General features: G+C 34.9%; 1 protein-coding gene across 7 annotated transcripts in view; it reads left to right on the top strand.

The window, feature by feature from the left end:
* Nucleotides 1-15,719, top strand: part of THSD7A (thrombospondin type 1 domain containing 7A) — a 431,400-nt gene that overhangs the window by 406,028 nt on the left and 9,653 nt on the right. For 6 of the 7 annotated variants that reach the window (XM_027574085.2, XM_027574087.2, XM_027574084.2 and 3 more), the window contains 5 exons: nucleotides 32-149; nucleotides 393-538; nucleotides 958-1,132; nucleotides 5,238-5,411; nucleotides 12,952-13,047. In XM_027574085.2, the coding sequence (XP_027429886.1) occupies nucleotides 32-149; nucleotides 393-538; nucleotides 958-1,132; nucleotides 5,238-5,411; nucleotides 12,952-13,047 (709 nt within the window). Of the gene's footprint in view, nucleotides 1-31; nucleotides 150-392; nucleotides 539-957; nucleotides 1,133-5,237; nucleotides 5,412-12,951; nucleotides 13,048-14,154; nucleotides 14,293-15,719 lie in introns of those variants that run through there. The other variant, XM_027574089.2, reaches the window with a different exon arrangement.

Below are 15,719 nucleotides of genomic sequence, written 5' to 3'. Positions count from 1 at the left end.
AGTACAAACACATCTACCTCTCTCCTTTCAGCTTGGCCTGGAGAAGAACTGGCCGATGAACACATCATGTGTGGTGGAATGCCCTGTCAACTGTCAGCTTTCCGACTGGTCTCCTTGGTCAGACTGTTCTCAAACATGTGGCCTCACAGGTTGGTTTGTACCTTCCTTAACATTAGACTGCTGGTCAAGGAACAGGAAATAAGATACCCCTCTTGCTTTAAGTCCTACCAGATAATCTTCAGAAAGGTTGAATCAGTGTCTTTCTCTTCAAACTGTCTGAGCCTTACTCGTTCCTCAGGGCTCCTCAGCAGAAGGATCTGTGATGCCCTCTCTCAAGACAGACTCTCACACAAATATGTCACTAGAGTTGCATCCCTTTGTATCTCTTTAAGGAAAAATGATCCGAAGGCGTACCGTGACCCAGCCCTTTCAGGGGGATGGACGGCCATGCCCTGCCCTGATGGAACAGTCCAAGCCTTGCCCAGTGAAGCCCTGTTACCAGTGGCAGTACGGCCAGTGGTCTCTATGCCAAGTGCAGGTAATCAGATCTCAAGAGGTTGTATAGAAATGTGTGTTTTTTTAATCTGTAGAGACTCGTTTTCAGAAATATTTTTCAGAGCTGACAGCATGTTTCCTCCTAAAGATTTTAGGTACCTTGCCATTTTGTAACTGTTTAATTAGTTTTGATAACAAGCAGTCCCTGTCCTGTGTTTTTAAAATCATTTGGAGACTGATTCATTTTAATGAAAATTTATTTGCCTGTCTTTGGCTAGAAAACAAATTGTTCATTGTATACTTTATAGCTAGTGTCCTATAGGACTTCTTCCCTAGGGTTACAAATGCTTCTTTAACTGCCCATAAATCAAAATCAGTCATGCAGAGATGACTGTAAGTGATGAGCTCGCTAATGAATTATTTTTTCTTTTCCTAATTAGTTATTTCTTCCTGTATTTCCAGGATGCCCAGTGTGGCGAAGGGACCAGAACAAGGAACATTTCCTGTGTAGTGAGTAATGGGTCAGCTGATGATTTCAGCAAAGTGGTGGATGAAGAATTCTGTACTGACATTGAACCCATCATAGATGGTAATAAAAAAATGGTTCTTGAGGAGACCTGCACCCAGCCTTGCCCAGGTAACAATACCAAAACAGAATTCATAGTTTGGTCATTTCTTACTAGCACCAGAGTTGAGAAGGAGTAGGTTCTAAGTTACATGTATAGTCTAAGTTAAGGCATGTCAACAAGTCTTCTCATTCAGTAGTATCTGTGCCAATAACCGGATACTGTAGTGTGGATGAAGGGGGTCTTGCCTTGTCACTGCCAACTAAGGGTGAAGTCTGGGTCTCCTATGTGGCCTCTGCTGACACCCACCCACCTGGAGTTTTAACACCTACAGGGGATGGCAGTTAAGGCCTTAGGCTCATGTTTGACAGGGCAAGTATGAAAGAGAATTTGCACCTATTTAGGATTTCCAGGAGAGAGAGAGAAGCAGCGTCTAAACACATAATGGCTAAAGAAAGACTTAAGTCCTTATAAGGAAAGCTTACTCTGGGTCCTGAATAGAGTCAACAACAAATTCACACGTAGGCATATTGTACTTAAAACATAAAATGTAGGAAAATAACTAGTAATGCACCAAGAAAAGATTACCTGCAACTGCAGGCAATTAAAATTATAATAGAATTCTTGCTAGTTACAATGAAAGCCAAGAGACAAAGGAATATATATGCAAAGCATGATGGAAAATGGTCATGAACCTAAAATGCTATCCCCAGCTACACCATTCAAGAGTGAGAAAAAAATATTATGGAAGAAAATATTGAAAGAAATTATTCCAATTCAAAGTTAGACAAGGGGTTCATGCAGTAAAATGTGGAAAGCAAATATTATATATCAAGTAGTTTAGAAATAATTGGCAGACAGTGATAAGCTAATATTTAGGAATTTGGGCTTGCAGAGAACTTTAGGGTAGACAGAAGATCAAAATAAGTTCAATGTCAGGTATGAGCCTAAGGCTTTGAGAAAGATGGGGGCAACAGTTTATTATTAGTAGACCAGAAAAGAATAAGATTGGAAGTAAATTGCCTATAGTTTACCCTCAGTGAAAAGTTTTTATTCTCCCAATTTGCCTATAATTATAAGAAAAATATCAATCTCTTTAAGGAAGGTGTTATTTCAAACAAGATCCCCCCAAAATAAAAATGATTTGGGGAACAAATATTGGAGACAAAAATAAATCATACCTTTTTTATTTGGGTAGTTAAAATTTTAAAGATGGAGAACATATTTTCAAAAGTTTATTTTAATGGAATTAAGTCTCTAAACACTAAAAAGCTGACAAAACGGGTCGCTCATTCTCATTAATTTACTCATTCTTAGGTAAATTATTTGCGGTGATAATATTGGCAGTTTCTATAGTTTATCAAGATGAACTGAATAAAATTAAACAGAGCAGTAGATAAAACAACCCGATACTTTTAACTAAGTGCTAGACTTTGAGATCATCCCTCACTGTGCATATTCAACTGTAACAGTCTTTGTATATACAGATAGTTTCATCTACTTCAAATGAAAAAAGATCTTTTTAAAAAATCTTTAAAAATTGCTTTCTAGACCTAGGCTAAGTGTTGCTTCTTAGACATTCCCACACCTGCTAATAATAACCTATTCCCGATCCAGCAATTCCCCTCTTCATTTCCTGCCCTCCCCCCCAGATTTCCTGGCCTGATTTCAGTCTAGATATCACACACAATTGAACTTAATAAAATAATTTTGCTCCACAACAGACTGAGGTTGAGGCTGTGGCAGCAGGTAATAAGGGCTGTGGGCAGAGCCCAGGACTGAAACTTTGGGCTTTGATGTGCCAAATGGCCACATAGTCAATGAAAGGTGACCAAAGCTAAAAGGTGGTAAGGCCTATCTCTTCTAAAGCCAAATCTCCAGCGCCATTAATGGGATTATTGTGATACCCACAACACGGAGCAGCACTGGCCTCCTTGCCAGGCAACAGGGTCTACTTCCCTGTTGAGTTTCTCCTACTTGTTTTCATTATACTTCCTGCAGCATGATCGCCCCTTCCTTTGACTATTATTAAGTGTTACTGGGGCTTGGGCTCCAGGCTCAAGATTGGAGATACACTGAGAGACAATTATAGACTGTCCCCATTGAGTTTACCTTCTAATGGAAGAGACAGTTGCTAATCTAATAGTAACGTAAGTGAACACAAGATTGAAGTCTGTCCTAAGTAACCCGAAGGAAAGGAAGATCTCATAATAACATCAAACAGGGCAAACACACCATTCTAATTAAAGTAATTATAAATCCAGGAGGAGGCTGCTCTTCTTTTATAAATTACAATCTATGCATCTCCATTCCTCTCTCGCCACTTTTCTCCAGTAATGGGTTTTAAAAGTTAGCAATATAGGAGTTACTAAGCTTTAAAGAGCAAAGTACTAAAGTAGGGACGTGCATTTCATACACTTGTCCTATCTTTTGCAGGCATAGTATAGTTTATTATTACAATGGTTTAGATGGTCAAAATATAAAAGTATGTTTAGTACAAGCTAATGTCATACTCTCATTTGCTGTTATTAAATCTTTGAAGCCTGACCTGGATTCTTTATTAAAAGATTAAGCTCTGTTGTAAAATACACTATGTCAGGTGCTATAAGCACAGAACTAGAGCCTACTAGTACAAAAGGTATTATTTCCATGTAGTCTGCAATTACTGAGGTACAGTTATTACCTTTATCTTGAGAGGACTGTTTAAAAGTTTAATAGTTTCTCCTGCATAATTAAAAACTAAGCAACCCAAAAGTATTTAAACATGCTTCCTAATTTTTCTTTAACACTTCTAAAATTTACTAGAATTTTCTGAACTTCAGGATGACACTGAATATTAACAACATACTATAATAAAGGTCCACAAAAATCATTTTACTATTATACATCTATTAGTCAATAATTCATGTCTGACCAAGATTTCTTAATTATAGCATAAGACATGTTTTCATTAATCAGATCTCCAGGCAACTTTGTGCTAATATTAAGATATCTTCAGGACAATGTAAGGCAATATGAATTATGAATGTGGTATGGCTAGAATAATTAAAATAAGAATCCATATGGATTTGTGTCTGTCATAATTTATTGTATCCTCTGAGCAGTATCACCGGTCAGTCCTGAAGAATGGATGGGCATATGGGAAAGATATTTTAATTCTTCCCTATTCTCATGATGCTTGAAGATGTTGAACACATGATACACCAGGGTCCAGCAATTTCAATCCTAGGTATTCACCCAGTAGAAATGCACACCTAAGTTCAAAGACTCATACTAAAATGTTCACAACAGTATTCATAACAAAAAATTTACAACTCTCCATCCACATGCCCATCACTAGAATGGATATCTAAATTGCGATACCTTCATATAGTAGAATACAGTACAGCAGTAAGAATGATCAAAGTGGAACTACGTAAATACATGTGGATCTTGCAAACATAATCGAGTGAAATATTTTTTAAAGATGCGTATGGTATAATTCCATGTATAACACAAGAACGGTTTCTGAAATTCTGAGAATGCTCTGTTGCTTGATTTGAGCATTGGATGTACGGTTATATAATCAGATTGTGAAAATTCCAACATTTGTAATATGTGCTCATTTTTTCATGTATATTATTCAATAAGTAATTGAAAAAAAAGTTGATTGAAGCTGTAGATCAAATTACAAGCATTATTGCCCCTACTCCAGTTGCTCAGTTGGCTGTCTCACCTCCACACCCCTGGCCAGAAATAGAAGAAAAAAAAAAAGTATAAATGCCAGTTGTCTCAGTCTTGGAGTTCAAGTTCTTTTGAAATCATGTATACCTACAAGATAAATTTTATGTATATTTAGATTTTCACTGATACTAGCAAGAACTTAATAAATCCTTTAAACATAATGACAAGAGTGGTGGTAGGCTTTCATCAACTATTCTGTCTTTTAAGAGGAACTGAATTACAAGGAACAAGCTCCTTCCAGCCATAGTCAATACCCAATAACATCCACTCCAAAAATAACATTAATACACACTTGTAAACTACGTATAAACTTGCAAATATTAAATACTTATTTTGTAAGTATGTCTTTTGGTATGCTAGTCTTACCTTTCCCAGTGAGGTGAAGAAATAAAATTACTATATGGCTGGCCACTGTTTATGGGTATGTACAAACTACACACCTGTGTTTTGCAGGTGACTGTTATCTGAAGGACTGGTCTTCATGGAGTCTGTGTCAGCTAACCTGTGTGAATGGTGAAGACTTAGGCTTTGGTGGAATACAGGTCCGTTCCAGAGCTGTGATTATACAGGAACTAGAAAATCAACATCTGTGCCCAGAGCAAGTGTTAGAAACAAAATCATGTAATGGTGAGTGCTACAATTCATGAAATCTTTTCGATTTAGTTTTATGTTGATAGAAGATACAGAATTTTCTGTTCAATAAGTAATTTGCTAAGATCTCGCTTAAGACTGAGAATGAAGAGTATGATTCTGAATTTTAAAAAATTTATAAGAAAAATCTTTACCCTTCATAAATTAGATAAGAAATGTAAGAAATGTTTGTTTTATGAGCTACAGAAGACTGAGCTAACTAAGAGCACATTATGTGTACACCCAGGACGAAATCTAACAATATCCTTTATTTAAATCAAAGGAAACAAAAATCCACAGCCAAGTGAGAGGTTTTACTATATTCTTAGAAATTGATAAATCAAAATATTGGTAAGAATTTGACCTAGGTGTTATGACCATACATGTTTACAGGTTTGTGTGTGTATGTACATGCACATATAGAGCCACACAATACATGACATTTCCAAGAACCACAGAGCATTAAAAATAGTTTGGGAACACAGAGGCAGTCTAAATGAAAATGAAAGAATTTATAGGGTCAACAAACAACCCTCTCCTTCCTGCTTGTGTTTTGAAACAATTAGGGAGTAGGACATTTAATAGCAAATAGGAGTCAAAATATTACTGTTATGACTGAAAAGTTGGAGGAGAGAGCTCAGAATGTGAAGGAAGAATGCTTAAAGTAAAAGCCAAATGGGCTAGATGACTTAAGAATTAGGTAGAATTATCTGCCTTGTCAGTTCAATCTTTCCAAATTTACCAACCAGATAAATCATTCCATAATGTCCTAGGACAGTGTAGGTAATGAAAATGAAATAAATCCCAAAGAAAGGTTTGTTCAACCCAAAATGACAAAATTAGAAATAACAACAATTAGAAAGAAATCTCCCCATGCACACACATCAGTAAAAACTAAAAACCACACTTCTAGGGCATTACATATCAAATGGTACATAGGAGGTAATGAAAATGAAATAAATCCCAAGGAAAGGTTTGTTCAACCCAAAATGACAAAATTAGAAATAACAATTAAAAAGAAATCTCCCCATGCACACACATCAGTAAAAACTAAAAACCCACTTCTAGGGCATTACATATCAAATGGTACATAGGAGGCAGCACAGAAGTACTTAGGAGAGAACTTAAAGCCTTAAACGCCTAAATAGGAGGGAGAAACGTTGAAAATGAGCTAAGCATTAAACTCGAGATTTTTTTTAAAAAGATAAAGTAGAATGTAACTAATACAGATAAATATAAATTGTTAATGATTAGAAAAGATAATCAACAACCAATAGTTGACCAAAACTAAATAGACCACCTCCTGGCAAAAATGGAAGAGGAAAAAAAAGCAAAAGCAATACTACAACAAATAGAGTTTGAAAATATATTTTTGAATATATTTTGCTAATAGAAACACTTCAAGATAATCTAGGATATTATAATTTATACCAAGAGTAATTGAGAATCTACACTATGGATTCTATAACTATTAAAAACTCAAATTTATCAAATATTTACTGACACATGAAACAAACTAGAACCTAAATGGCTTTGAGATTTACCAGAATTTAAAGAAACAAACAACTCCCTTTTATGTGAAATCTTAAAAAATAAAGTTAAGTGGGAAAAAAAGATGAGGAAAATCCCTCCAGCTCTACAAAAGTATAACCCTGACAGTAAAATCAGCCAATAAAGTCGCCAATGAAAATAGATTAGATGTCAAAATCATTAAAGATTATCTAACCAAATAATTAATATCATGACTAATTGATATTTTTAGAAGTACAAAGATGCCTAAATATTAGAAAAGATAATGTAAGTCATCACAGTAATAGGAAAAAAAGGCATATGATTTTTAAGTATATGTTAAAAAGATGTTTATAGAATGCAACACTAATTTACAATAAAAACTTCCCAACATAACTTGAACTAGAAGGAAATCACTTTACCTGATGAATGATATCTACCAAAACAAAGAGCATACATCATAATATTAGGGGAAACATAAGACACATTCCCTTGCAATCAGTAACAAAGCAAGGATGCTCACTGGGGCTACTTCTTTTCAGCCTAGTAAAGAAGGTTCTAGCCAAAGTATAACCAGAAGCTTAATAGTTGAAAACAAAGAAATAATCATTCACGTTACTATATGATGTTCACATTAAAAATTTTAACAAACAAAATAGATAAAAATCATGATTAGCTCAATAGATACCAAAAGGAATTTGACAAAATATAACATCCATTTGTGATAAAAATTCACCAGGTGGGTCTCAACATAGCAAAGGCCATCTTTGACAAACCCACAGCTAACGTTATTATACTCCGTGGACAAGCTCATAATTGTTCATCATTAAGAACAGAAGTGCCACAAGGATGTTATCCTCCCTCACCACTTTTAGTCAATGTACTACTGGAAATCCTAGCCATAGCAATCAGACAATAAAAAAAAAAAAAATGTAAAGCATCCAAGTTGGTAGGGAAGATTATAACTATCACTGCTTACAGATGATGTGATATTATACACAGAAAATCCTCCCCCCAAAAAACTATTAGAATAAATGAATTATGTTAAGTTGCAGGATACAAAACTGATATATAGAAACATATTTCTATACACTAATAAGAAAATAGCAGAAGGAAAAAGAAACTCCATTTACACTTGTACCAAGAATAAAATAATTGGAAATAAACTTAACCAAGGAAGTGAAAGACTATACACTGAAAACGATAAGGCATTGAGAAGAGAAATTAAAGGCTACATAAGAAATGAAAAGATAGATCGTGTTCATGGATTGGAAGAATATTAAAATGTTTATACTACCCAAAGTAATCTATTGATTAAATATAACCCCTACTGAAGTACCAATAATATTAATCCTAAGATTTATATGGAATCACAAAAGACTGAACAGCCAAAGCAATCTTAAGAAAGAGCAACAAAACTGGAAGTAGCACAATCTCAGATGTCAAACTCTACTACAAAGCTTAGAGTAATCAAAATAGTATGAAATTGGCACAAAAATAGACACCTAGATCAGTAGAACAGAATATAGAGCCCAGAAACAAACCCACACATACATGATCAATTAAATCCATCACAAGAGAGGCAAGAAGATACAATAGGGGAAAGACAGTCTCTTCAATAAATGGTACTGGGAAGACTGGACAGTTACATGTGAAAGATAAAACTGGATCGCTTTCTTATGCCACACACAAAAATAAGCTCAAAATGGACTAAGACCTAAATATAATACCTGAAACCATAAAACTCCTAGAAGAAAACATAGGCGAGTGCCCAAGTGGCTCAGTTGGTCAAGCGTCTGCCTTCGGCTCAGGTCATGATCCCAGGGTCCTGGGATCAAGTTCCATGTCAGGCTCCTTGCTCAGTGGGAACCCTGCTTTTCCCTCTGCCTGCCGCTCCCCCCCACTTATGCTCTTCTTCTCACTCTCTTGCTCTGACAAATAAATAAAATCTAAAAAAAAAAAAAAAAAAAAAAAAACAACATAGGCAGTAATTTCTTTAACATTGGCCTTAGCAACATTTTTCGAGATACGGCTTCTCAGGCAAGAGAAACAAAAGCAGAAATAAAACTATCAGGACTACACCAAAATAAAAAGCTTTTGCAGGAAGGAAACCAACAACAGGGTAACCTATTGAATGGGAGAAGATATTTGCAAATGATATATCCAATAATGGGTTAATATCCAGAATATATAAAGAACTTACACAACTCAATACAAAGTCTAATGAAAAAATGGGCAGAGTACCTGTATAGACATTTTTCCAAGGAAGGTAACAGATTGCCAAAAAACACACGAAAAGATGCTCAAAAATCACTAGTCATCAGGGAAATGCAAGTCAAAACCACAATGAGAATTTCCTCACACCAGTCAGGATGGCTAATTTCAAAAAGACAGGAAAGTGTTGGCAAAGATGTGGAGAATGGGAACCCATGTGAATTCTTGGCAGGAACCTAAATTGGTGCAGCCACTGTGGTGAACAGTATGGAGGTTCCTCAAAGAATTAAAACTACCATATGACTCAGTAATTCCACTTCTGGGTATTTACCCAAGTAAAAGAAAAAAAACTAATTTTAAAAAATATGCACCCATGTTTATTATAGCATTATTTACAATAGCCAAGATATAAAAGCAAGTTAAATGTCCACCAATAAATGAATGGATAAAAATGTGGTATATGTATACATATATACCATATTCCATTACTCAGCCGTGCAAAAGAATGTCATCTTGCCATTTGAGACAACATGGATGAACCTAGAGGGTATTATGATAAGTGAAATCAGACAAAGACAAATACCATATGATTTCCCTCATATGTGGAACCTAAAAAACAAAATGAACAAAACAGAAACAGACTCATAAGTACAGGGAACAAACTAGTGGTTGCCAGAGTGGGGGATAAGTGAAATTTATGAAGGGGATCAAGAGGTACAAATTTCCAATTAACAGTGTAAATAAGTCACAGGGATGAAAAGTTTATCACGGGTAATGTAGTCAGTAAGATTGTAATAATTTTGTATGGTGACAGATGGTAACTACGATTACGGTGAGTGTTTTGTAATATCTGTAATTGTTGAAACACTATGTTATATATCTGGAAATAATACTTTGTCAACTATACTTGAATAAAAAATTAAAAATCTTTTACCAGTAAGACTCAATTATAAAATTTAATTAGAAAAAAATTGAATCAAAATAAAACTATAAGTAGAAATATATTTAACGGAAATGATGTAAGATGTGTATAGAAAGTAAATGAAATCTTATTTAAGCATATAAATAACTAAAACATTAGTAAAATAGGCATTTTCGTGGATAAGCCTCAATATCATTACATCTCAATTTTATACCAATTTATATAAATTCCCTGTAATTTGAACCGATTTTTAAATGATCTGAGAAATTGATCCTAAAATTCATATGGAGAGGTTGAAGACCAAGAAGATCACAGAATTACTAAAGCTCAGAATTTCAAGAAGAAAAAAATGGGAGAGGAGGTCAAGGGACTTACATGGCTTTATTCAAGATTTACTCTATAGCATTAATAATTTAAGAAGAGTGACTGGTCAACAATAAAGCAATTAGACTAATGAAACAATCTCAGGAACAAATTCTCATATATAGGTACATAACAGAAGTGAAAGTCAGTAGGGTAATGGGTGGGTAAATAATGTTGCAATAATTTGTTATCCATATAATGTTTTTAAGATTATCTTGTGGCTCACAGCATACACAAAACTGATAAATTAATAAACTAAATTATAGACCCAAAGGTGAAGAGCATAACTGTAAAACATTTAAAGAAAATATAGGAGAATATCATTATGAACTCAAGATAAGAATTTCCAAAATATGACATGAGAAGCACAAAAATGAGAAAGATGAAAAATTAAATCTTCTACATAGTAATAGATCATAAACAAGGTTAACAGAGAAGCCACAGGCTTAGAAAAGATATTTGTGAAGTCAACTAATTTCCAAGGATTAGTATTCTAGAACAATTAGTATCTAGGACAATTTTAAAACTCCAAGAGTATAAAATTGATCCAATTTTATTTTTATTTTATTTTATTTATTTATTTGACAGAGAGAGAGAGCACAAGAAGGCAGAGCAGCAAGCAGGGAGCCCGATTCGGGGCTGGATCCCAGCACCCTGCCTGGGATCTTGACCTGACCCAAAGGCAGATGCTTAACCAACTGACCACCCACGCACCCCTAAAATTGATTCAATTTTGTATTCTCAAAATTGAGGACCCAAAATTTTCTTTTGTGAGTTATATATACATAAAAATTTATATTAAAAAATAAATAACCACAAACCAATTTTATGTAACAGTAACAGTACTTCCTGAAAAATAACTACTCTGCAAACAAAACCAATAACTTCTTTGACAAGCACTGTCCTGTTTTACATTTTTGCAAATCTATAATATCTGCCTTAAAGGAAGACAGCTGGATTCTCTTCTGTTTCTGCACTCAATCTGTTGCAATCTTAGTTGATGTATATGAAGAAAATCCAGCTCTACTCACACAGATGTGTAGTTGAAATACATACACACACACTCTCTCTCTCCCTCTCTCTCTCTTTCTGAAAGAATGTCAAAGTCTCCCAGGTTCTCTGGACCATACTTTGAGAACTGCTATTCTAGAGTAAATAATTCCCACAATTCAATAAGAAAAGGTATAGATTTCAGTAGGATAAAAAATGGCCACTAGATATAAAGAAGCAACACTCAGAAGAGGAAGTCTAAATGCTCCAAAACATTTGTTACTCTTTAATAGCATTAATAGAGAACTACAATTTAAAATGACGATACAGCTTCCACACCCAACAAAATAACCAAAAATTTTAAATCTTGCAATTATAAATGTTCGTGAAGGCTGAAGCAACAATGATCCTTACTCACTGCTGGTGGATATGTAGGTTGTCACTTTTTGGAGGGAAAAAAAAAGTTAGATTTAGTAAAGTTTCAGCCATCCCTATGGAGATACCCGGCAGTTTGTCTTCTAGATATTTACCTTAAAGAAGCATGAAGAGACTTGCACAAGGTTGACCACTGAGACATTGCTCTAACAGCAAAAACTGAAAACAACCTAAAAGGCCATCCAGAGAGGAAATACAAAAAAAAAAAAAAAAAATTGTGGAGTTTAGTACAGTGGAATTCTATATAGCAGTTAAATGTACTATAGCTACATTTAGGAAAAACCACATAGAAATATTTCATCTGTATAATACTTACATTTCAGAATGATAGACTATGATACTTTTTAAAATTTTTAATAATATGGTTGACCCTTGAACAACAGAGGTTTGAATTGCCCAGGTCCACTTACAGGAGAGTTGTTTTTTTTTTTTTTAAATAAATACAGTACAAAGGCGCCTGGGTGGCTCAGTTAAGCATCTGCCTTTGGCTCAGGTCATGATCCCAGGGTCCCGGGTTCGAGTCCTCCATCGGGCTCCGGGCTCCTTGCTCAGTGGGAAGCCTGCTTCTCCCTCTGCCCCTCCCCCTGCTCATGTTCTGACAAATAAAATCTTTAAAAACTAATAATATGAATACAGTACAAAATATTTTCTCCTCCTTATGGTTTTCTTGGTAACATTTTTCTAGCTTACTTTATTATAAGTCTATAGTATAGAACATACATTTTGTGTTATCAAGTAAAGCTTCTGGTCAACAGTAAGATGTTAGTATTTAAGTTTTGGGAGAGTCAAAAGGTATACACAGATTTTAGACTGCAGAGGGGTACATGCCCCTAATCCCCGTGTTGTTCAAGGTTCAACTGTACTGTATTATCATTAAAAGAATAAAAACTGTGGCAAATAAATAGGATTTAGGAATAGATCAGAAATTTTATAACATTTTATAACATATGGCAATTTCAGGACAATAAATTAACATTTGAATCATTTTTGAGATGGACTTACCACTTCGACAATTGTTTATAAATATTTTCTTAATATTCTTTCCTCATGATTGTCCTTCTAGACAGCAGAATGCTTCTGTTCATGTTTATTGTGTCTCTGCAGATGGACAGTGTTATGAGTATAAATGGATGGCCAGTGCTTGGAAGGGTTCTTCCCGAACAGTCTGGTGTCAGCGGTCAGATGGTATAAATGTAACAGGTAAACTTCCAATTTCTCTGTTTTTGTTTGTTTTGCAAGTCTTCCTGTAATACACATGCAGGTGGTTAAAGAAAATAATTAAGAAAACAAAGATTCTTTCAGTATTCAGCACATGGTTGGGATTTAGTACCTAGGCTGTTATAACTAACCAGTGACTATTTTGTTTTTTATTATTTCGATTAAATTCTCCCTCATCCAGCCATTTTAGACAATGTTGCTAGAATCTAGTTAAAATATTACCTAATTCCAATAAATTATAATTTTCAGATTGTCTTCCCTAGAAATTTTATATGTGAATAACTCACCACATGCTTAAAAAAAATCAGTATTTTGTGGACTATATTTCTGTACCTTAAAAATAATATACGCTAAACCAAAAATATTACCAAGTGAATATAATTATACAAATCCAAATATCTTGCTTGAATTCAGAAATCTATGATTCAGTTTTGTATTAATAGGTAAGATCTACTGGCAAATCTCAAGCCCAGAGCATCTGGGCAGCTAACCTACTCTGTCCACTCTGTCCCCACTCAAAAATTATATATTCAAAGAAGAAATCCAAATGAAAAACTTTTCTAAAGTGTCCTTTGACCCAAATATACCAAAGAGCTTCTCTAATCTGTGATTACTAAAAGTTTCCTTATCTGAACCCAGTAAATGCAAGGGTGGAAGGACCCCATGAAGTGGAGAGAAACTTGGCTCCAGATACGTAAACTTGCAAATTTCCTAGAAAGAAACCAAGGTTGGAACCAGAACCTAAACCTTAAACATATGACCCAAAGATCTAATGTCTCTCCTTTAACATTTTTATAGATTAATCTATAGGATACTTCATAGTGTATCAGTAACATGAGTTTTGAGAGTTAGCTACTCCGGGGGACCTGCTGATTTACTGCCATTGTTTTGAGCCTGTGGCAGAGATCAAAAGTAATGAGCATTTGGGTGCCTATTAGTAATGTCCATTTATAAATTTAGCTGTAATATATACAGTAAGATAACAGGAACAGAGATCAATATGCTTTTTGGAAAGCATCAATTTTTATATTAAATTTTAAATTTCCTGGATTTATTTAAACCTAATTACTTATTTCCTCCCTATGAAAGCTGGAACAGGATATCAAATTATATTCTTGTGAAGGTAAGATTTTATACATGAGAAATCTGTATCAAGAAACCATATATAGCAACTCCCAGTGGACACATATATAACAAAGAAGAGATACCTACCAGGAAACCCTTTGCTCTCTCACAGTATTATCTACTGGGCGGGGGTGGGGGGTGGGGGGGGGTTGAAATCTCTTCCAACCACACCACTGCAAGAGGCCTAAGGGGAGAAAGAGCCTTATGAAGGGAAGCATACATTTTCTGAATTTGAAGGCGCTTATAGAGATGGTCCATTCAACTCAAGTGTTGAAAATGAAGGTCTACATTCTTCTTGAAACTATTCAGAGGGAACGTTGCAGTTGCCCCAGAGGGTCCTGTTATTTTCAGGTCTTTTTTTCCTCCCCAAATATGGATGCAAGTAATATTTGTCTGCCATTTCTTCTATATGTTAAAAATCTCTTTTCCCACTAAAATTGGGGATATTCCCCAAGGCAAAGGTAAGTCAAATTTTAAAAGGCTTACCTGTAGAAATCATGTGTTCACCTTCTTTTTAATCCATTAAAGTACCCAGTGTTTTTCTAATACTTTCTCTGAAACCAAAAAGGCCAATGTGTAAATGATTTGTGATAAACTCTATATGCATTCTTCTTCTTTTAGGAGAGACGAGATTCTTTATGAGAAATAGACAAGCATGTAAAGTATATTACCTATCTTGATCGATTGCTTTAATTTTATGAAGTTGTCCTTATTAGAAATCAAGATGTTTTCCTTTTTGTTCATGTGTTTCATGATAATAACTTCAATATGGCCTTTTAACTGCAATTGCCTTGCAATGACTAACTGCTTTTCCATCATAATTTTTTGATGAATAGTTTATATTATTAAGATAAGGCAAAGAATTAACAAGAGGATCTTTGATTAAATTCCAGAGGATCATCAATTCCATAAATAAAGGAAAAACTTTGCTTTCCTAAAATCCTATTCAACTGAGCAAGTATGGTTTGAAACTCTAAGTTCCCTGCACATCACCAGTATTGTTTCTCTAGGACATCTATTCTCATCTTAAAACCTCACTTGTAACAACTTAGGTACACTTGGTACTATACCTGAAAAGAAGAGAAGAAAAACCAGAGAGCTGCAATGTCGAGTTAAACAATAATGCAAATACATCACTTAGCAGCTACAAAAATCCTGAACTGGCAGGAATAGGGATTTCCTCCAAGAACTATGTATGCATTATTTTAAAAAAAAGTACATTTATGTGGTAGTCACATAAATTAAAGAAACATCTCAAGGGACATGAGAACTGTTTCTTTGGCCAAGAAAAAAATTTAACTTTAAAGGAAAATTCAATCTGCTTTTTAATGTGGGACTGGGCCCATAGTGGGGGCTGGGGACCATGACAGAAATAGCCTGTGTGCACTTAGTGTTTTCAAAGTGGCAGCTATACAAACACTGCTTGTGGAGCACCTGCCGAGTGCCAGGCACTGTGCTATCTCCTCTGAGTAAGAAGGGCCTCAAGTTCCGGTATGAAGTGGTCAAGGTTAACCAAGTATGTCACAGTC

This window comes from Zalophus californianus, chromosome 12 (genome assembly GCF_009762305.2).
Source record: "Zalophus californianus isolate mZalCal1 chromosome 12, mZalCal1.pri.v2, whole genome shotgun sequence".
In the NCBI taxonomy this organism is placed as follows: domain Eukaryota; kingdom Metazoa; phylum Chordata; class Mammalia; order Carnivora; family Otariidae; genus Zalophus; species Zalophus californianus.
This window is presented reverse-complemented; position numbering and strand designations above follow the sequence as displayed.